The following is an 18,948-nucleotide window of genomic DNA, read 5'->3' as shown; positions in this document are numbered from 1 at the left end:
AAAAGTCCCAGAGGTATGTGAACCAGAATTTTGCCAGGGTCACCCATACTGAATTTATATTAAGAACAATGGCCTCCACATTTTGGCGAAGTTTCAGGAAAATCTAATGGATGGATCAAACACTCTGAGGCAAAAAGTGTAATTGATGGCCATTTTGGAACATTTTTGACCTTTTTGAGCCCCTGGAGATGCCGAATTCCAGTGTAAATGGATAACGGTGCAGTTTCAGGCCTTAACACATGTATATTTGAGTTGACCACTGAGAAAAACCACTATATAGTCAGACATATCAAGTTTTTGTTGAGTAATATGAAAAAAGAGCCACAAAAAGGGGCGTTTTTAGCACTGAAAGTCCCCGGGGATGTGAACCAGAATTTTGCCAAGGTCACCCATACTGAATTTATATTAAGAACAATGAGCTCCACATTTTGGTTAAGTTTCAGAAAAATCTAATGGATAAATAAAAAATTATGGGGCAAAACGTGTCATTTTTGGCCATTTTGAGGCATTTTTGACCTCTTGTGAGCCCTTGGGGATAAAACGGAAATTTTTGCAAAAAACTTTTTTTTACTGTTCGCATCTATTTAATGAAATACAATTTGTGGCAAAATTTCAGGAAAAAATAATGGACACTCGTCCGGAGACAGGGACGCATGAATGGACGCACAGACTGACGCCACTGAAAACATAGGTCCCTCTCCGATAAATCGGGGTACCAAAAAAGATTTTTTTCTCCAAAACGGAATTTATGACATTAAGTTTTGGCAGTTCTTGCAGGTAGGTGTTGATGCCCTCATAAATACAGCACTTGGTATTCTCAAATGGTCACCCATCTGGTATTGGCTTTTGCTTAACTTGTGTGATCTAATGAGTGTGTTGATGAGATAATGCTGTCAATGCTAGATTCTATTAAATTCATAGAATTATGACAGATACTATCACTTTGAATAAGAGTGGACCCGAGAGAAATGGCAACACAACATTTTCATCTAAAGTCGCATCACTAGATGTACATTAAGGTTATATCCAAGATCAGATTGAGAAAATTTGAGTAGTTGATAAGATTGGGAAGAAATGTAGGCATAAAAAAGAAAAAAGGCAGATAGAATTAAAACAAAAAATCTCCGAAAGTGAGATAGGATGAGTGTGGAGTGAAAAACCAAGATACGTCCCAGAAAAAGATTTGTTTCTCCACAAGATCTCCAGCTACGGTATAGCTGTCTTTTCAATTATTAAATAATTTCTCTCTGATAGGTTTATAAGAGTAATGGTTGATGGGCAGAAATCAGAAGCTCGTAGTATTAATGCTGGAGTCCCTCAGGGGTCCACTCTAGCTCCAACTCTCTTCCTGATCTACATAAATAATCTCCCAAATCACATCCTAAGATCATTCGTAGACAGTTATGCTGATGACACGACCATCTATGGCAACACTTAAAAGGGCGTAAACAGCCAAGTTCTCTCTGATTCTCTCTCCTTTAATCTTGATCACATGGTACAATAGGGAAAGAGGTGGCTGGTTAATTTTAATGCATCTAAGACCAAGCTTTTATCTTTACATCATCAATGCTCTGATCCCCATCTGGCATCAATTGAAATGAATGGCTCTCATCTTGGGGAGGCTCCATGCTTTGACAAACTTCTAGGTCTAACTTTTACCCCTGATTTGAGATGGAACATGTACATCAAATCCATTGCCAAGGCTGCTGGAAAAATGGTAGGATCATTCTACAGCTCCAATAGATATCTCACTGCTGATGCAATTCTCTACCTGTATAAGAGCCAAGTACGTTCAAGGATGAAGTACTATTGCCACATCTGGGCAGGAGCTGTTAGAAGCAGCTTATCCTGCCTTGACAGAGTTCAAAATAGTCTCTGTAGCCTAGTGGTGAATGCTCTCTTCTCTTCCTTGCAGTCTCTTTTCCACAGAAGAGACATTGTAAGCCTGTTTCTGCTTTATCATTATTTTCATGGAAAGTGCTCGTCTGAGCTCCAATCCATGGTATCACCCGCCCTGACTTTCACAAAAAAATACTCATCTAGCTGAAATCACTACCAATAATATACCCCCACTCTTTATCTGTGCCTAAACCTAAATGTAAATTTGATGAACAAAGCTTTTCTTAGGATCGCATATCTGTGGAACTCTGTTCCGTTTTCCTGCTTTCCAACTGACTACAATATGATTTTCAAGTCCAATGTGAACAAATTCTTGATGAGGCATTCCCTTAAGTAATCCAATTTACAAAATTTCCACTCCTAACGATGACTACGATATTTTCTCTTTGACTACTGTTCACTCATTAACCCTTATCCTCGAATGGTCTCTGGGCCTTGATAAGTGGGGACTCCTTTTTAAAAAAACGCTGAATGGTCTTAGATGCAGTAATCGAGTAATACAATCTAATAAGTTCACTTCATGCAAGTGCAATGTTTCGTTCGGTGTAGCCTCCAACCTTCGTCATGCATACTAGTTGCCAACTTGGAAAAGAAAGGAGAAAAGTTATTGGCTCCAATACATGGTTTCATATTCTTGATTTTGTTTTTTTTCGCCGTGGTTTTGTATGTGTGAACAAAAAATTGGAGGTGGGGGGGGGGTAACAAGGGAAGGTAACTTTATAAAGTTTGAAGGGATTATCTCCCTTTTACTGTGGAAATTTTAAGAAGGGGTTGTACAATTTTTTGTTTTTCTATATAATATGAGGTGCCTATATACTTCTGATATTTATGCTCGGTCAGCTTAATAATTCTCCTTTTTTTTTTTTTAACATACGTGCCACTTCTTTAATTTGTCTAACTCTCCATCTTGCATCCCTGTCAATTATTTGGACCTCATTCCTTTTTCTTTCTATATGTGATCAGACTTTTTTACCCCTCCCCCCCCGCAATGTAATATAAGCTTTAGCCTTTTGCCATATCTTTTCAACATCTCTCCTAAGCTGCTCTACGCATCTGCATTTATAGTTTACACCAGCCAATCACATTCTTGTATGGAGGAACTCGAATTCATTACATGAAGAGATAATAAAGATAGTAAATAAAAAAGAAAAACTTACTTAGAATACAACTCATTAAAAGCTTGAGCTTTTTCTTCCAATAATGTTTGCAGTTGTGTGCATTGAAATCCAGTGTTTCTGAAAAATTTGAGAAAGTAAACATTAATGCCACACAAATCCATCTTATTGGATAAGACATTGCCAAGGACATTGCAAAGAAGGTGGGTTCTCTCTACTGTGTGAGAAAACTACTCACACCTGATACTGTCCTGTATCTTTACAAAGCCACCACCCACCCATGCATAGAGTATTGTTACCATATCTGGGCTGGTGCATCTTCCAATAGTCTCTCACTTTTAGACAAATTGGTTCAAATAAATGTCACTAATCTAATAAGTCCCACACTGTCTGTTGGATATAGAGACGTGACAATGCATATTTGTATGTAGAAGTGTGCACACATGCACATTTCAGATAGAGTTGATCTACATTTTTGTGTCCCCTAAAAATGACCGAAATGGTACTTATCATGAAAGCAAAGAACTGTTACATTCCAAGGTCAGAAGTTATGAATGCAAAATAAAAAAAAAGAATGTATAATCTGGATGTTTACTGTTCCAGGAATGTTGATTTGTGACTATATAAAAGAAAATCAAACAACAAAATATGTTTTTTATTATTTCAATCTTAACTTAATTCATTACAAGTTGTTTCAATAGACAGGATAAAGATTTTCCACCTATATCATCAGATGATTAAAGTATCTTTCCATTTTATTTTAACTTTAATCATCTGATGATACAGAGGGAAAATCTTTATCTTGTCTATTGAAACAACTTGTAATGAATTAAATTAATACACTCGGGGTTGAGATAATAAAAAACATATTTAGCTCTACTAACGTATTGAGCACTTTTTATCCTTGTTTTTCACCAAATATACCTCTTAATATATATATATATATATATATATATATATATATATATTTATTTATTTATTTATTAGAAGGTAAACAGTTAGATCATGAAGTCTCATTGACTGAAACAGATGGCTGTTTGTAGTGACCAAATGTAACTGTTTACCTTCTAATAAATAAAAATATATTTTGTTCTTGTTATTGGACACTATCTAACAACCTTGTTGAGTTCATTAGTTCTTACTTTTGAATATATCAAGCCTGGATTTATATATATATATATATATTTATATATATATATATATATATATATATATATATATATATATATATATAAGCAATCATATATAAGCAATATATATAAGCAATCAATAAAGATTAAGTTTAGAAGCCAAATTGTTCTGTAAACTTGGAGTAAATATCTATATATAAATATGATAGCGTGTGTGTTATTTTCTGTGTCACTCTTACATCCGGGTCATGTAATTGTTATGTACTTCCATTTCTTGTCATAAATAATTTTACCAAGAATTCTTTATAAGTTTTGGTTTCGGTTTCGATTATAACTGATAGCACTTAAGTCATCTATTTTGTTTATAAATAATTTTATCAAGAATTCTTCATAAATTTTGGTTTCGGTTTCGATTATGGCTGAAGGAACTGAAGTTATATATATATATATAAATATATATATATATATATATATATATATATATATATATATATATATATATACATGTATATATATATATATATATATATATATATATATATATATATGTATATTTCATAAGTTTTCATAAGTTTTTTTCATAAGCTTTTTTCGTAAGTTTTTATTTCGGTTTTGATTCAAGCTAATGCACCCATATATGAATATATTTTTTTTATTTTTGAAATTGCAACTTTATAATGTATAAAAATCGATAGAACATTTTTTTTTTTTTAATTTTTTTTATTACATTTTCACCCCATACAAGGCACATTGCCACTTTGGCGTAGGAGGCTACTAACAGGGGCAACAACTACTGGGGTACTATGTAGGGATTTGGGCAGCAAGATGTTGGTTCACGTTGCACTTGAACTTCTGCACGTCAGTACAGTTGGGGAAGCAGGGACCTGGAATGAAATTCCAAAGTCTAACGGTTCTGGGAAAGAAACTACTGGAGTAGAAAGATCTTTTACATCTAGGGATTTCTACTGTGTGGGGGTGGGATTTTGCAGCCTGTCGGGTCTGTCGAGGGTGTTCACGTCATGGAGACACAAGTGCTTGCAGTTCGTCAGAGCATTCACCATTATAATACTTGTAGAACAGGCAGAGGAATGCAACGTTTCGTTGATGGGACAGAGGCTGAAGCTTAGATGCCAGTTCAGGGCCTATCAGATTAGCGACTCTCTTTTGAACCTTGTCAAGGAGCGAGAGACTAGTAGCCGATGCACCAGCCCAAATATGACAGCAATACTCCATACATGGGCGAATGGTTGCCTTATAGAGGTACAGGATACTTTCGGGTGTTAGTAGTTTTCTAGCACGGTAGAGAGAGCCCACCTGCCTTGCAGCGGCCCTGGCAATGTCCTCGATGTAATTGTTCCAACTCATGTTTCCTGTGAACGTTAGGCCAAGGAGTTTGAAAGACGTACTCTCAGATAAAGAGTCGTTGGCCATTGCTATAGGTGGTAGAAAAGGTTTCTTGTAATTATTGAATGAAACTAGTTTAGTCTTGGCGGCATTGAACGTGACCATCCATTTTTGTCCCCATTCCACTACAGATTGGAGGTCATCTTCTAGTGTTTCTGCCATTTCTTTAGATATGTGTTCATTTGTTTTCCTGTCGTGTCTGTTATAGAGTGTGGTGTCATCAGCATATATACCCGTCTCAGAGGCAATTTTGTCGGGGAGGTCATTTATGAATATCAGGAACAGTAGAGGTCCAAGGATAGACCCCTGGGGCACTCCCGCATTTATATCATATTGTTTGGATGTACAACCGTCGAGGACAACCTGGATTTTTCTCTTAGCTAAGAAGGATTTAATTATGTTAAGTATTCTACCAGTGATACCGTATGATCTTATCTTCCTGAGGAGACCCTCATGCCATACCCTGTCAAAAGCCTTAGATATATCTAGAGCTACCACTCTGCCCTCCCCTGCTTTGTCCAGTGAATTGTATATACGTTCAGAGATTACAGTTAGGATGTCTGCTGTGGAACGGGCTTGTCTAAATCCATATTGTTTGTCAGTCAGAAGCTTAGCATCTGTAAGGTGATGGACTAGAGCATGCTTAATTAAGGTCTCAAATATTTTGGCCAAAAGTGGGAGGAGGCTAATGGGGCGATAATTTAATAGGTCAGTTCTTTTGTATGTATATATATATATATATATATATATATATATATATATATATATATGTGTGTATATATATATATATATATATATATATATATATATATATATATATGTATATATATATATGTGTGTGTGTGTGTCTATGAATTTTATTAGAAATATATTATTATAATATTATATTTAAACCAAATTCAGATTTATAATTTTATTATATTTTATTTCTATCTTTAACCCATATTAATTTTCTTATCAAGTAAATGCATATCTTTATTTTAATTTTTTCCAGATACATCTGCCTATACTTTTAATGCTAGCTTTATTTATGGTGTCTTTTACATATATTAAAAACCCTTCCCAATACTTTGCTGATGAGGAAGCTTTGTTTGTTAAAAATACTATATGTAAAAATTATTGTCCATGGCTTAATGTCTACCACAATAAAAACGTTGTTTTCCAAAATGATCGTACAAATTATTGATTTTGTTGTTGTTCCTTCTTGTGAAACGGATTTTTAATTTAATTCTAATTTGAATTTTAAATTATCAATCACATTACTGAATATATATAGATAGATAGATATTGCAAACAAACCTAGAAAAACTTAATTATTCACATATCAAATGGTAGATGTTTTGTTCTGCTGATTAATTATCCTATGTATTTGAACTCAGCTTTTTTTGGAAAAGACAACATAAAATGATTATGAACTTCTTCTTCTTCTTCTTCTTCTTCTTCTTCTTCTTCTTCTTCTTCTTCTTCTTCTTCTTCTTATAATAATAATAATAATAATTATTATTATTATAAACAATGATTATAAACTTATTATTATTATTAAAAAATGATTATAAACTTATTCTTGTTATTAAATGAATATAAAATTATTATTATTATTATTATAAAAATGATTATAATTTATTATTATTATTATTATTATTATTATTATTATTAAAAAAAAAAAAAAAAAAAAAAATTCTGACCTTTTCTCTTTCTTAAGATCTGCTTCAGCATGACTCAACTGATCCAATAAATCTAAAACCTGTAAAAACAAAACGAACACACATAGAAATAAATGCATATATCTAGTATATAAAGTCATTTCAATATCTTTGTAAATTTGTCAATTTTAAACATGTTTATTGACAATTGTCGTAATACTTATCTCGATAACAATCTATTTAGAATTTTATGTAAGAGCAAATATTTTTGATCTGGCTTTAATTGCAAATCACATCCATGTTTTCCTATTAAAATGAAGAGAGTGTAGAAGGAAATACGAGGTGCCTTAAAAAGTTTGCAGACGTTTTTGTACAGACATTTAAAATTGTCATTTTTGTTATTGCTATACATCTTATGACATTAACCGATTTTTATGATTTCAGGTTCAGATGAACAGCTATAGCAGAAATTGGAATACACCCTACTAAAATCTGATTATCAAAGCTGGTGAATTTAAAAAAAATGCAATCTGGACATTAAGACACTTAACTGTATGTTTAATATACAATAAAATTCTGTTTTTAACTTGGAAAAATGTCACAGAAATGTATGGAATGCTTCAGACTGCTTTGGACCATCTTGCATGAATCGAACATCAGTTTTTGTGCGGCATAAGAGATTCAAGGAAGGCAGAGAGTCTGTGAGGGATAATGAAAGATGGAGGTGAGTAAAGAAGTCAGACCACCAGAGTTGATTGGTCAAATAAAGAATTTCATGGATAAATACCGTCATGTGTCTATAGAGATAATAAGTGCACAGTTTGATGTCAGTGTGGGAACTGAACACACAATTATTTGCAAGGAACTGAAGATGCAGAAGATTTGTGCAAAGTTTGTCCCAAGAGTGCAGTCCACAACTCTATCCTTGTCACAGACTATTTGATCAAAATGGACATCAAGAAGTTCCTCACCCACCCTATAGCCCAGATTTTGCTTCTGTGACTTTTGCTTATTCTCTAAGCTCAGGGAAAACCTTAGAGGCTGTCGTTATGAGACAACTGAAATGAAAGGCTCATTGACACAAGAGAACTTCCATGAAGCCTTCCAGAAGTTGCTGAAACACTACAACAAGTGCATTGCAGCTGGAGGAGATTACTTCAAAGGGGACTAGAGTTTCATATGTGTACTAACAAAAAAAGTGCCCATACGAAATAAGTTTGGAAACTTATTGGAGGTACCTCGTATCTTTTTAAAAATACACTCTAATATCATTTTTTTCAGAAAGGAAATTTTTTTTTTGTTCCGTCTGTTAAATTTATACAGGGTGGAACGATAAAATTGTTGCCCTAGAAAAGACGACATGATTCCATTTCAGTTTGTTGAAAACCATTTTTTTTGTTGTTGTTGCAGACCTGCAACCCATCTACCAGTTGGCCATTAATGTACAAATCCTAAGAGCGACAGGAGTCTTCTATCATGTCTGAAAGTAACACAATGTTCAACGAGTGAGATTGGAGATGCGCCGCTGTACAACTCATGCTCTCTACCGATCCAAGTTATGACAACAGAACTATTGCCAGCACCCTCAAAATGTATTGTTGGATTGGTATGAATAACAAGAACGTGCCACGGGTGATGAAAACAAAATTTCCAGCCATGGTTATGGTCTTTGGTATGGTTTCAAGTGAGGGCCACATCATGCCACCTCACATCCTCAAAGTTGGCTTGAAAGTCAACACTAAAATGTATCTGGATGTAATGAAGAGTATGGTGATCCCCTGGTACAATCAAGTGGCCGCTGGCAAACTCTGTGTGCGGCAGCAGGACTCTGCATAGGCCCACAAATCCAAAGAGACCAAGGTTTGGTTTCAGAAGGAGTGCTACGACTTTGTACCCTTCTGTCACTGCCCCCCTCCTATCCTCCTCCGACCTGAGCCCGCTGGACTATTTCATTTGGTCATTCATCGAGAACATAACCAACATGACCTCCCACAACATCAAAGCCAGCCTGATCACTATAATCCGCTGAGTATTCGCCGAGCTCCCGCCGGACCTGTATTGAGGCGGTGATTGAGGCTGATCGCGGCTATATTGAATAGATGTTAGCTCTACTACATAATCACCCAAATTGATTTTTTCAATAAAAGTTTTAAAATAAAGCTACAGTATTGTTTTCTTTAGGGTGACAACTTTATCGTTCCATGCTGTTCATGAGTGACTTGTGAAAGATGATAGTTAATACAAGTTTCATGAACAGATTTAACAAAAAAGGTGAATATTTTTTCTTGCAGTTATCAGACAAAAACAAGATGTACCTGATTTTTACGCTCTGAGTCCAAACTTCTGTATTTTTTACAGAGAAGGTGAGTCTTTTTCTTGCAGTTATCAGACAAGAACTGAAATTCTTGGTTCCGTAACAAAACTGATTCTGCAAAAATAACCAAAATTTCTGATATTTGATTTATGTATCTCTTTAATACATCTTCAATTTTAATAAAAAAGATCATCAGAGAAAACAACATTGAGTTTGACATAGGATTATGGTTAGGCACATGTAGCTATATCCCGGAGGGGTCACCTACATACGTTTGACTTTAACCCCTCTCTTTTTCATTTTTCATCTATATTTTAAACTAAATAGAATCTTACAGATTTTTTTTCATTCTTCCCTTCTGATAGGACCACCTGGCTACTCCTCACTCAACAATTTTGTGCCATGGATTTCTTTTCTTTCAGCTTCTCTTCAGGCCATATCATTTTCTCTCAGATTAGAGGTTGCTAAAGGGGTGGGTGGGGGGTCTCATGACTTCACAAATACAAACAAACTAAAATAAAACAAAACACAAAATATACAAACTCTGACAAATTTTGCAAATACCAGTTGCAATCTGTATGAGTGTGATACTATCGACTCTATATGCTAAGATCCACATCTACATTCTGTTGAGGCCACGTTTATCAACTGATGTCAACTCATATTGATCACCTAAAGTTTTCTCCATCTGGTCTCAGCCATGATCTCCATTCAAATCTAACTGTTGTCAACTGTCACACACCCAAGACTGTCTCCAATTGTTGCAAAACTTATTGTCATACCTAAGACTAACCCTAAATACAAAAAGGAATTCACTGTTTCAAACACTCGATAACAATTTAAGATTTAACGGTTAGAAAGACCAGACGAGTGTGCAATTGTTTTTAAAATAAATATTGCTATTTATTAAAAATAAAATTGAATGTTTTTTTTTTAAATTTTCTAATAATAAAATATTCATCTTCAGAAAATTGGACTGTTGTTCTTTTATTTATTTATTTTGTTCTTTTTCTGTTTCTTCTTTTTATATGCTATGGTGATGGTAAGTTCTGGCACGACTTGAGATGCTTGGGGTTAAGTTAAAAATGATGTTTAGACGTCTGATTACAGTTTTTGTGTCTGTCAAATGCATTTGTAATAAAAAGGAATTCACTGTTTGAAACACTCAATAAAAATTTAAGATTTAAATAAAAAAAATTAATAAATATTGTTATTTATTAAAACCCTAAATATGTTTGGCCTTTTGTCCGCCATACCTTGATTAGCAATCCTATTTCAGCTTTCTTTTGTGTATCTTAGTGAACAACTTGCTCTCTATTGTTCTGCTGATAAACTTATTTCCTCTGTTTTTTATTATATTTTTTCTCTTTTGTTTTTACTTCCTAACACTTGGGCGGGGAACAACATCGATAGTATCACACTTGCTACATGATCTAAATATCCAGATGAGAATCATGTTTCCAAAACCGCATTTTCACTTACTTTATATCCTTCCACTAACCTTTCACATCCCTTGTTCAAAATAGTGCTATCATCCAAGTCTAATCTATTTATTAATCTACACAGAAAATAAAAATGATGTAAAATGAGATATCATATCAGTTTAGATTACTGTGGTTAAAAAATGTTCAGTTTGACACACTGCTGCCAAAACCTCGGCACTCCAAATCTTGACACTCTATCAAAACTCAATTCTAGAACATAACGCACTGCTAGCAACACTTACTCCTCTGACATTCAAATCCAAAATCAACCCTGTCTCTAAAAAATCAGCCTTTTTATATCCAACCGGAAGCATCTCATTTGCATATCAGGTGACGATATCACAAGCATATAAAGAGAAAAGGCAGCCATTTTTTTCTTCATTTTTTTGTCTACTCGTAACTCTACAGACTGCACACAAACAAGTTTGCACTATTTTTTTTTAAGTTCTTAATTACAAAAAAGCAACTTATTTGGCCTTTGGTAACATTTTAGACTACAAAAGGGTTTCTTATTTCTCTTTAATATGTTTTATATTGGGATTAATTGTTAAGGGTTCTGTAAATTCTTTCTTTCTCTCTGGCTCCTACTGTTCAGGCATATGTTGGGGGGAGAGGGATTTGAGGTTAAACATGTCATAGATGATCTCAATGGATTCTTCATCCTGTGTGCTTATAGGATCCCTTTCATGCCGTTGCTTTTAATTCGTTAATATGTTTTTTATTAGTATATCTTTGGCCCTTAGATTATATACATTATCTCGCCGATTCTCCAAATAATCATGCCCTCTTCCTAGTATGGCATGTCGTTTTGAAAACTTTTAAATAAGATTTTCTGGCCTGGGAGGAATCATTTTATTGGCATTTTTTCGGCCATATTTATTTTTGACTGTTTGGGAATTAATTTGTCAAACAAGGATATCACTTTTCTGTCAAACATGGTTTCTGATGGTGAACCAGTTGATGTTGCATTCAAGTTGGGCATCATGCGATAGACTTGTAAGAACTGCTGTAATGCTCTGTCAGTAGATGTTCCTTGAGCCTTCTTTAATGCTCTTTTCAGCATGCACAAAAACCTCTAAGCTTGCCCATTTGATTTGATGTGCTTTCGATTTCATTCGGTCTTTTATATTTTGCAGTTTGTCCATTTTTTACTTATCTTTCTATACACATTTGAATCATGAATAAATTATACATGCTTCCTGCTTTTTTCTAATTACTAATCTACACAGAAAATAAAGATGATATAAAATGGATATAAAAAGAGATATCATATTTGTTTAGATTACCTATGGATCGAACGATATCACATGGAACATCATTGCCGGTCAAATCCAGGGTAACAAGACTTTTATTTTTATGAAGTAGATTCAGCAGAGCCCGTCCTCCAGCCAAACCTATTTTATTCCATTTCAAATCTGGTAAATAAATAATAAACATAAATATTTCAAAAATAGCAAATTCTGATTAAAAACTTGGTATGTGTGCAGAATTTGAACCAGATGTAACTCATCGTCTGCTCAGCTTTGCTCGGAACATGATGTGTTCAGGTTTCATTGTAATCTGATGTCAGCTTTGCTCGTTTCATTGTAATCTGATGTCAGCTTTGCTCGGAACATGATGTGTTCAGGTTTCATTGTAATCTGATGCAAGATGCTGTTCAATTTTCAATTTTGTTTGACAAAAAAAAATGGGTTGAAAAAAGAAAAATACAATTTACTTGCTTATTTGTTTTTTCACTTTAAAATATTGTTACAATAATCTAAAAAAAACTTGTTACGGTAGGTTGTTGTTTCTTTTTTATTTTCATAATATTTTTACATTTTTTTACTCGTGATTTTATTATTTTTAACTGTTTTCTTTAGTGTTTTTCTTAAGTAGCATTGTTATGCTTTGATAATCAGCGATGCTTGGCAAAAGCCGACATGTTCCGAGCAACACTGAGCGGCCAGTTAGTTACGTCTGGTTCGAATTTTGCACAAGTACCAAAAACTTAGATAATATATGAAATTTATATTCATTCCTTGAGCAATGTTAATATAGTACCTGGGTATGTCCGTTTCTATCTTTACCTAACTTCTACCACTTTTTTTTACACTTATTCACCCCAAACAAAGTCATCTTCCTTCATGGGGATATACAAGTTATTGGGGACTGGTTGTGAATTTTATATTCCCATGAAACTTCCTCTTTTGGAGTTGGCCAGTTCAACCTGCCTTTGATAAGTGCTGCCTCTTCAGTAGCAACATTTTTTTTGTGCGTTTTTGTTTCCATTTACTTGCTTTCTCCACTGGTGAAGAGTTAGACACAAGGCTGGCACTCTGAATCGGAATAACAATTAAAATTACCTCAGTCTACAAAGATTTCTCTTTCAAAAACTGAGGACAGAAATGATGAAATATAGTATCAGAACAGCTACTAGACTTTGCTCCTAACCAAAAGATCAAGAAAAGCAAATAATTGTTTCTTTGGTTTATTATTTGCCCGTAATTTTAAAATTCAATTTCCGAACATTGTGAATCATAGGTCAGTAATGACAAAAAAAGTTAAAAATCAGAATGTACCAATTGACTTGAGGGTTTTGTTGGAGTAAAGTCCTTCTGCCAATTCTTTTGTGCCGCAATGAGTAATCTGATTGTTTCGGAGGTCAAGATGTTCCAGACCCACATTAGCTCGGATCCCATCACAGAAAATAGCGAATGATGATTCTAACATTCCGAGATTGTTCCATTCAAGACACAAACTACAAAAAAAGAAACCAAATGAAAACCAAATTACTTAATTATATATGGGTGGAACGATAAAGTTGTCGCCCTAAAGAAAACAATGCAACAGCTTTATTTTAAAACCTTTATTGAAAAAATCAATTCAGGTAACTTGATTATGTAGTAGAGCTGATATATATTCAATGTAGCCGCCTTCAGCTTCAATCACCACCTCGATACAGGTCCGGAATTGGCTGCATGCCTTTTCCACAAGCACCGGCGGGAGTTTGGCAAATACTTTGCGAATGGCAGCAATCAGGCTGGCTCTAGTGTTATGGGGGCTCATGTTGGTGATGTTCTTAACATATGACTAAACGAAGTAGTCAAGTGGGTTCAAGTTGGGGGAGGAGAGGAGCCAGTAATAGAAGAGTACAAAGTCGTATCGTTCTTTTTGAAGCCAAGCCTGAATCTCTTTGGATTTGTGGGCCGGCGCCAAGTCCTGCTGCCACATGCAGGATCTGCCAGTGACCATTTAATTGCACCAAGGGATCACTACACTCTTCATCACATCCAGGTACACTTTAGTGTTAACTTTCAAGTCGACTTCGAAGATGTGAGGTGGCATTATGCAGCCCTCACTTGAAACCACACCAAAGACCATAACTGTGGCCGGAAACTTTAAGATGCATTTTGAGGGTGCTGGCAATGGTCCTGTAATCAAAACTTGGACCGGTAGAGAGCATGAGTTGTACAGCGGCGCATCTCCAATCTCGCTCATTGAACATTGTGTCACTTTTAGACATAACAGAAGGCTCCTATCACTCTTGAGATTTGTACACAACTGGCCAACTAGTAGATGGTTTGGAATAAAAAAAAAAGGAAACTGGTTTTCATCAAACAGAAATGGAATCATGTCATCTTTTCTAGGGCAAAAACTTTATTATTACACCCTCTAATAAAAGTGTTGGTTTAGCTATCTTAAAGGCTCTGATTGTTTGAGCAAAATAACAAAAGAATGTTCCCTCTTCTAAATTTTGGAATTTTATTTATCTCTATCTCTCGGCAAGGGATTTTTATCTGAGGCCCCCAAAATCAACAGAGATTAGACTATTGTAATGATCTGGTCTCTGCTGATTTTGCAGTGGGAGTTTAGTTCTGTGCAGTTCTAGGGGGTCCACCCTCCCTGACTTTGTCTTCTCTCTCTGAAAAGGGGTTAGTTTATTGCTAATTGCCTGAGGCACCCTCATCGGGGAATGCCGACGAGGCTGCTCAGGCACTTTTTGCAGGTCAGAGTGCCCCTCCTCGTGGGCGCTGACTTCCCGACCACACTTTTCGACCCTGGTGTCTAAGTTCTTGAAATGGGAAAGAACTAAATACTGCCTCTATTTCCTCTCTAATATTATACTAAAAGAATTTTGTCTGTGTGTGTGTTAGTTCGTTCCCTATGGACTTGAAAACGACCTGATCGATTTTTATGAAATTTTGCACAAAGGTACTTTATGTGTCTGGCGGTGTTCTTAGATAGGTTTTGTATTGAGTGTCTTCGATAAGTATCGATAATCGAAATAACCTGATGAAAGAAGGAACAGGCGATATTGATCAAAGTTAACACCTTACACAGCCTAACATCACAAGTGCAGTTGAGAAGTCTTATTACCACACAAGCCAAAAGGCCTGACATACAAAATCAACAGTAAGTTCTTTCATATGACTGGGGTGCGTTTGAAATGAATGTTTCTGTTTAAAGCACATTTGAAGCATGATATTTTACTTTTTCATTTTTAACTTAAATTCAAGCCATTACCACTGCACAAGCAGTAAAGCCAGGCATATAAAATCAACAGTAGGTTCTCTACAGTGCAATGTGGACTACAATGTAGTGTGAACTTAGTCATTGCGGGGAAGCATATAAAGCTTCCTCTCGGTGCACATGATGGGTCCCAATCTAGAGCAGGCACTCAATCAATTGAAAAGTGGGTGATTTCATTGATTCTGATAACAATAAAAATATGGGAGTGTGAAATATTCATTCATCATCATTCAATCTTGGACAATGTCAGGTCACTCTGCTTGTACTAAATATGGAGACATTGTCTTTACTTTCAGGAATCCCTCTGATGACCGATCATGATTCCCAAAGAGGCTGAAATAGTCCTTTTTGAAAAATGTGCCCTGCAAGTTGACTGGTCAGTATAAAAGCAAATTGCCTAACAATATATGTTACATGCAAGAAAATGTCTACGGTAAACACACAACATATATTGAAAAAGAAAAACTAAAAGAAAGAGTTTAAGAAAAAAGAAAAGAATTTATTGAATAGATAAATAATGAAAACAAATATTTATAAGAAAAAATCTATAAGGAAGTTAAATAAAGGTTTTGGTTAAACTAGCTTTTTAAGTTTGAGAAATAATAATATATTAATTTGGTTAGAATATAAGATCAGAAAATCAATATTTACCAAGAGTCCAGTTCTTTGTGAGGGTGTTTGAAATAGGTTTGTTTCAAGAAATTCCTTACAACCGGATTTTATCCCAGGAAATTGACCAGAGTCATAAATAGTTGAAAGGTTGACCAATGGCATAGCAACTGTTTTTGCCACCCGGAGCAGTCATAAGATTGCCCCCCCCCCCCCGCTGGCATTTGATAACCTGTTAACCTTCAAAATTTCAAAAAGCCCTCAAAATAATTGCTTTCATGGAACTACAATCACAGAGTCTAATTTTAGACTGCTGTTATTAGTCCACGACTTTCATCTTATTACAGTCCTTCTATACAGATACAAAGAAAACCAAAGATTTTTCAAAACAAAAACATTATTCAAATTATTTTTAAAAATTTGTTAACTTGAATTAACTGGCTACGTAAACGAGTAAATACAAATTGGATATGCAAACAAAGGAAACCAAACAAGCTACTAAGTCCCATCCCTTTACAGTAGAGATCCCTAGGTACAAGAAAGCCTTTTACTCCAATAGTTTCTTCCCCAGAACTGCGGGTCTTTGGAACTCCCTTCCGGGATTCTGCTTTCCCAACTGCAATGATATGCAGAAGTTCAAGTGTAATGTTAACAAACATCTTTCTACTCTTCTCCCCTCATAATGACCCTGCTACTTAATTCCCTAATAGTAGCCCCCTGCTTCAAAGTGGCACTGTGCCTTGTTTGGGGTGAAAATTGAATAAAAAAAAAAAATATTTTTCAAAGCAAAAACGTATAATTCAAATCATAAAAAATTGTTAAATTAACTGGCTATATAAACAAGTAAATACAGACTGGATATGCAAACAAAGAAAACCAAATATTTTTCAAAGCAAAAACGTATAATTCAAATTATAAAAAATTGTTAAATTAAATTAATTGGCTACACGAACAAATATAATAATAAATTTAAATGAGAACATTTGAAAACCTGAATGTTATGAAATAATAAAATCATTTTAAATTTTTTTGTTGTTGTTAAAGTCTGAATTTTCACCAAAAACATGGTTTTATCAAGGAGAGGAGAGGATACTCCGATGTAGTTTTCTTTTCTTTTTCTCCATAATGTTATTATTAAGAGGTTGACCCTCCCGAAGAGAAAAAACGTCTTGTATCGGTACTGTTAATCACTGTGTAATCACTCGGTTTAAGCATGAAATTAAGAAATGGAGAGTCACGCATTTTAGAAACCATTTTCTTATATAAATTTAAATGAGAACATTTGAAAGCCTGAAAATGTTATCAAATGATTAAATTATTTTTATTTACTTTTTGTGGCTGTTGTTGTTAATAATGTTTCAACCCCTTTAAAATTAGTTTAAAAATTTTTTTAAATAAATTTATTTATAAATTGCAAATAATGCTATAAATTTACTTTTTGTGAAAGAACTGCTACAAGGCATCAAGTCGGTTGAAAATTTACAAACAAGATTTTTACATTTTTTTTTTCGGCAAAGTAAACAATAACTCTATCAAAATTCACTCCATCGACAAGGTCCCTCTCTATGGAGAGGATTGCCAAGTCTGTAAGCCTTGTCTGGCTCATTGTTGATCGAAGGTAGTTCTTTATGAGCTTCAGTTTTGAGAAAGAGCACTCACAGTTGACAATGCTAATAGCTTGGGTAAGGAAAATGTGTAGCAAGATCACAATATTACGGGTGGAATCCCCAAGGTGGTATTGCTGTATGAAGTTCAAAAGTTTAAGAGGTCCATTAATTTTGTCTTTTCCTGAAGCTTTCACAAAATGCTGTAATCTCTTCCTTTCGGCAAAGAATTTATCTTTTTTTATATCTTCGTCAACTTCACCAAGCTGACAATCATAATTATCATCAAGCAGATTTGACACTGTAAGAAAAGTGTATTTACTTGCAAGATCATGAACTTGTTGAAATCTGTAAGATATTTCTACAGTCACCCTGTCTATGAAAGACAGCATTTCCCGTTTCAACTCAGTATCAAACCCTAGTGCTGCATTAGTCAATCCTTCACCATCCATTCATTTCTTTTTGTGGACACAATGCTCCATACTTATCCCCATTTCAGAGTAGAGGTTTTTGACTTGTCTATTGAAGTATCCACCATCTTTTCTCTATTCTGAAGAAGGCAATCCATCAATGCTGTCAATATGACAGAACTTTGTTGCAGATTCAACCCTTTTGTTTGAAGATACTTCTGGGTATAATTGATTTCTGGGAGAATAGTTTTCCAAAGACTCAGAAATAAAAGAAACAGAAACAACAGTACCGAGTTGAGAATTAAAGATGCATCTGATTTTGTGGTTGCATCTTCTCAAATGATGACTTCCAATAATTTTTTTATCAGAACATTTACAGGGTCTGTTTGGCGTGGCCATCTAATTTCCACGGCCTGCTTGATACTTAGACCGGTCAACTGAATCAAGATGTGTACATGCAGGAAAAAACCCCCAAGAATAACCAAACCAGTGTGCCAACAAATGTAACAGAGTGAACCATTACAGAAGCTGCATATACACAGGTCAGATTTAGTGAATCAGTAGTGCATGGCACAAATAGAACTTTTGGGTTGATTTCAGAGATGCATTTCTGCACACCCGATTGGTGGCCTGCCATAACAGCGACATTGTCAAATGCTTTGTCAATACAGTAACCAATCTGAATCCCATCATTCTTCAGTTCTCTCAAAATCAGTTCAGAAATTTCCTCTGCGCTTTTACCCTTTGTCTTGATGATGAAGTGGAGAAACAACTCCTTCACCTTCATTTTCGTCAATTTTTACATTGCGCAACACTTTACTCAT

The 18,948-nt window shown here is 34.8% G+C and overlaps 1 protein-coding gene across 4 annotated transcripts in view; it reads right to left on the bottom strand.

Annotated features, from left to right (window-relative positions):
- Positions 1 to 18,948, bottom strand: part of LOC145254727 (leucine-rich repeat-containing protein 45-like) — a 62,918-nt gene that overhangs the window by 20,972 nt on the left and 22,998 nt on the right. For all 4 annotated transcript variants that reach the window (XM_080113456.1, XM_080113454.1, XM_080113455.1 and 1 more), the window contains 5 exons: positions 13,551 to 13,729; positions 12,276 to 12,404; positions 9,507 to 9,619; positions 7,234 to 7,292; positions 3,057 to 3,134 (listed from right to left, as the gene is read on the bottom strand). In XM_080113456.1, the coding sequence (XP_079969582.1) occupies positions 3,057 to 3,134; positions 7,234 to 7,292; positions 9,507 to 9,619; positions 12,276 to 12,404; positions 13,551 to 13,729 (558 nt within the window). The remainder of the gene's footprint in view (positions 1 to 3,056; positions 3,135 to 7,233; positions 7,293 to 9,506; positions 9,620 to 12,275; positions 12,405 to 13,550; positions 13,730 to 18,948) is intronic.

Source organism: Euprymna scolopes, chromosome 30 (assembly GCF_053919585.1).
Source record: "Euprymna scolopes isolate OS-2025 chromosome 30, ASM5391958v1, whole genome shotgun sequence".
NCBI lineage: Eukaryota > Metazoa > Mollusca > Cephalopoda > Sepiida > Sepiolidae > Euprymna > Euprymna scolopes.
This window is presented reverse-complemented; position numbering and strand designations above follow the sequence as displayed.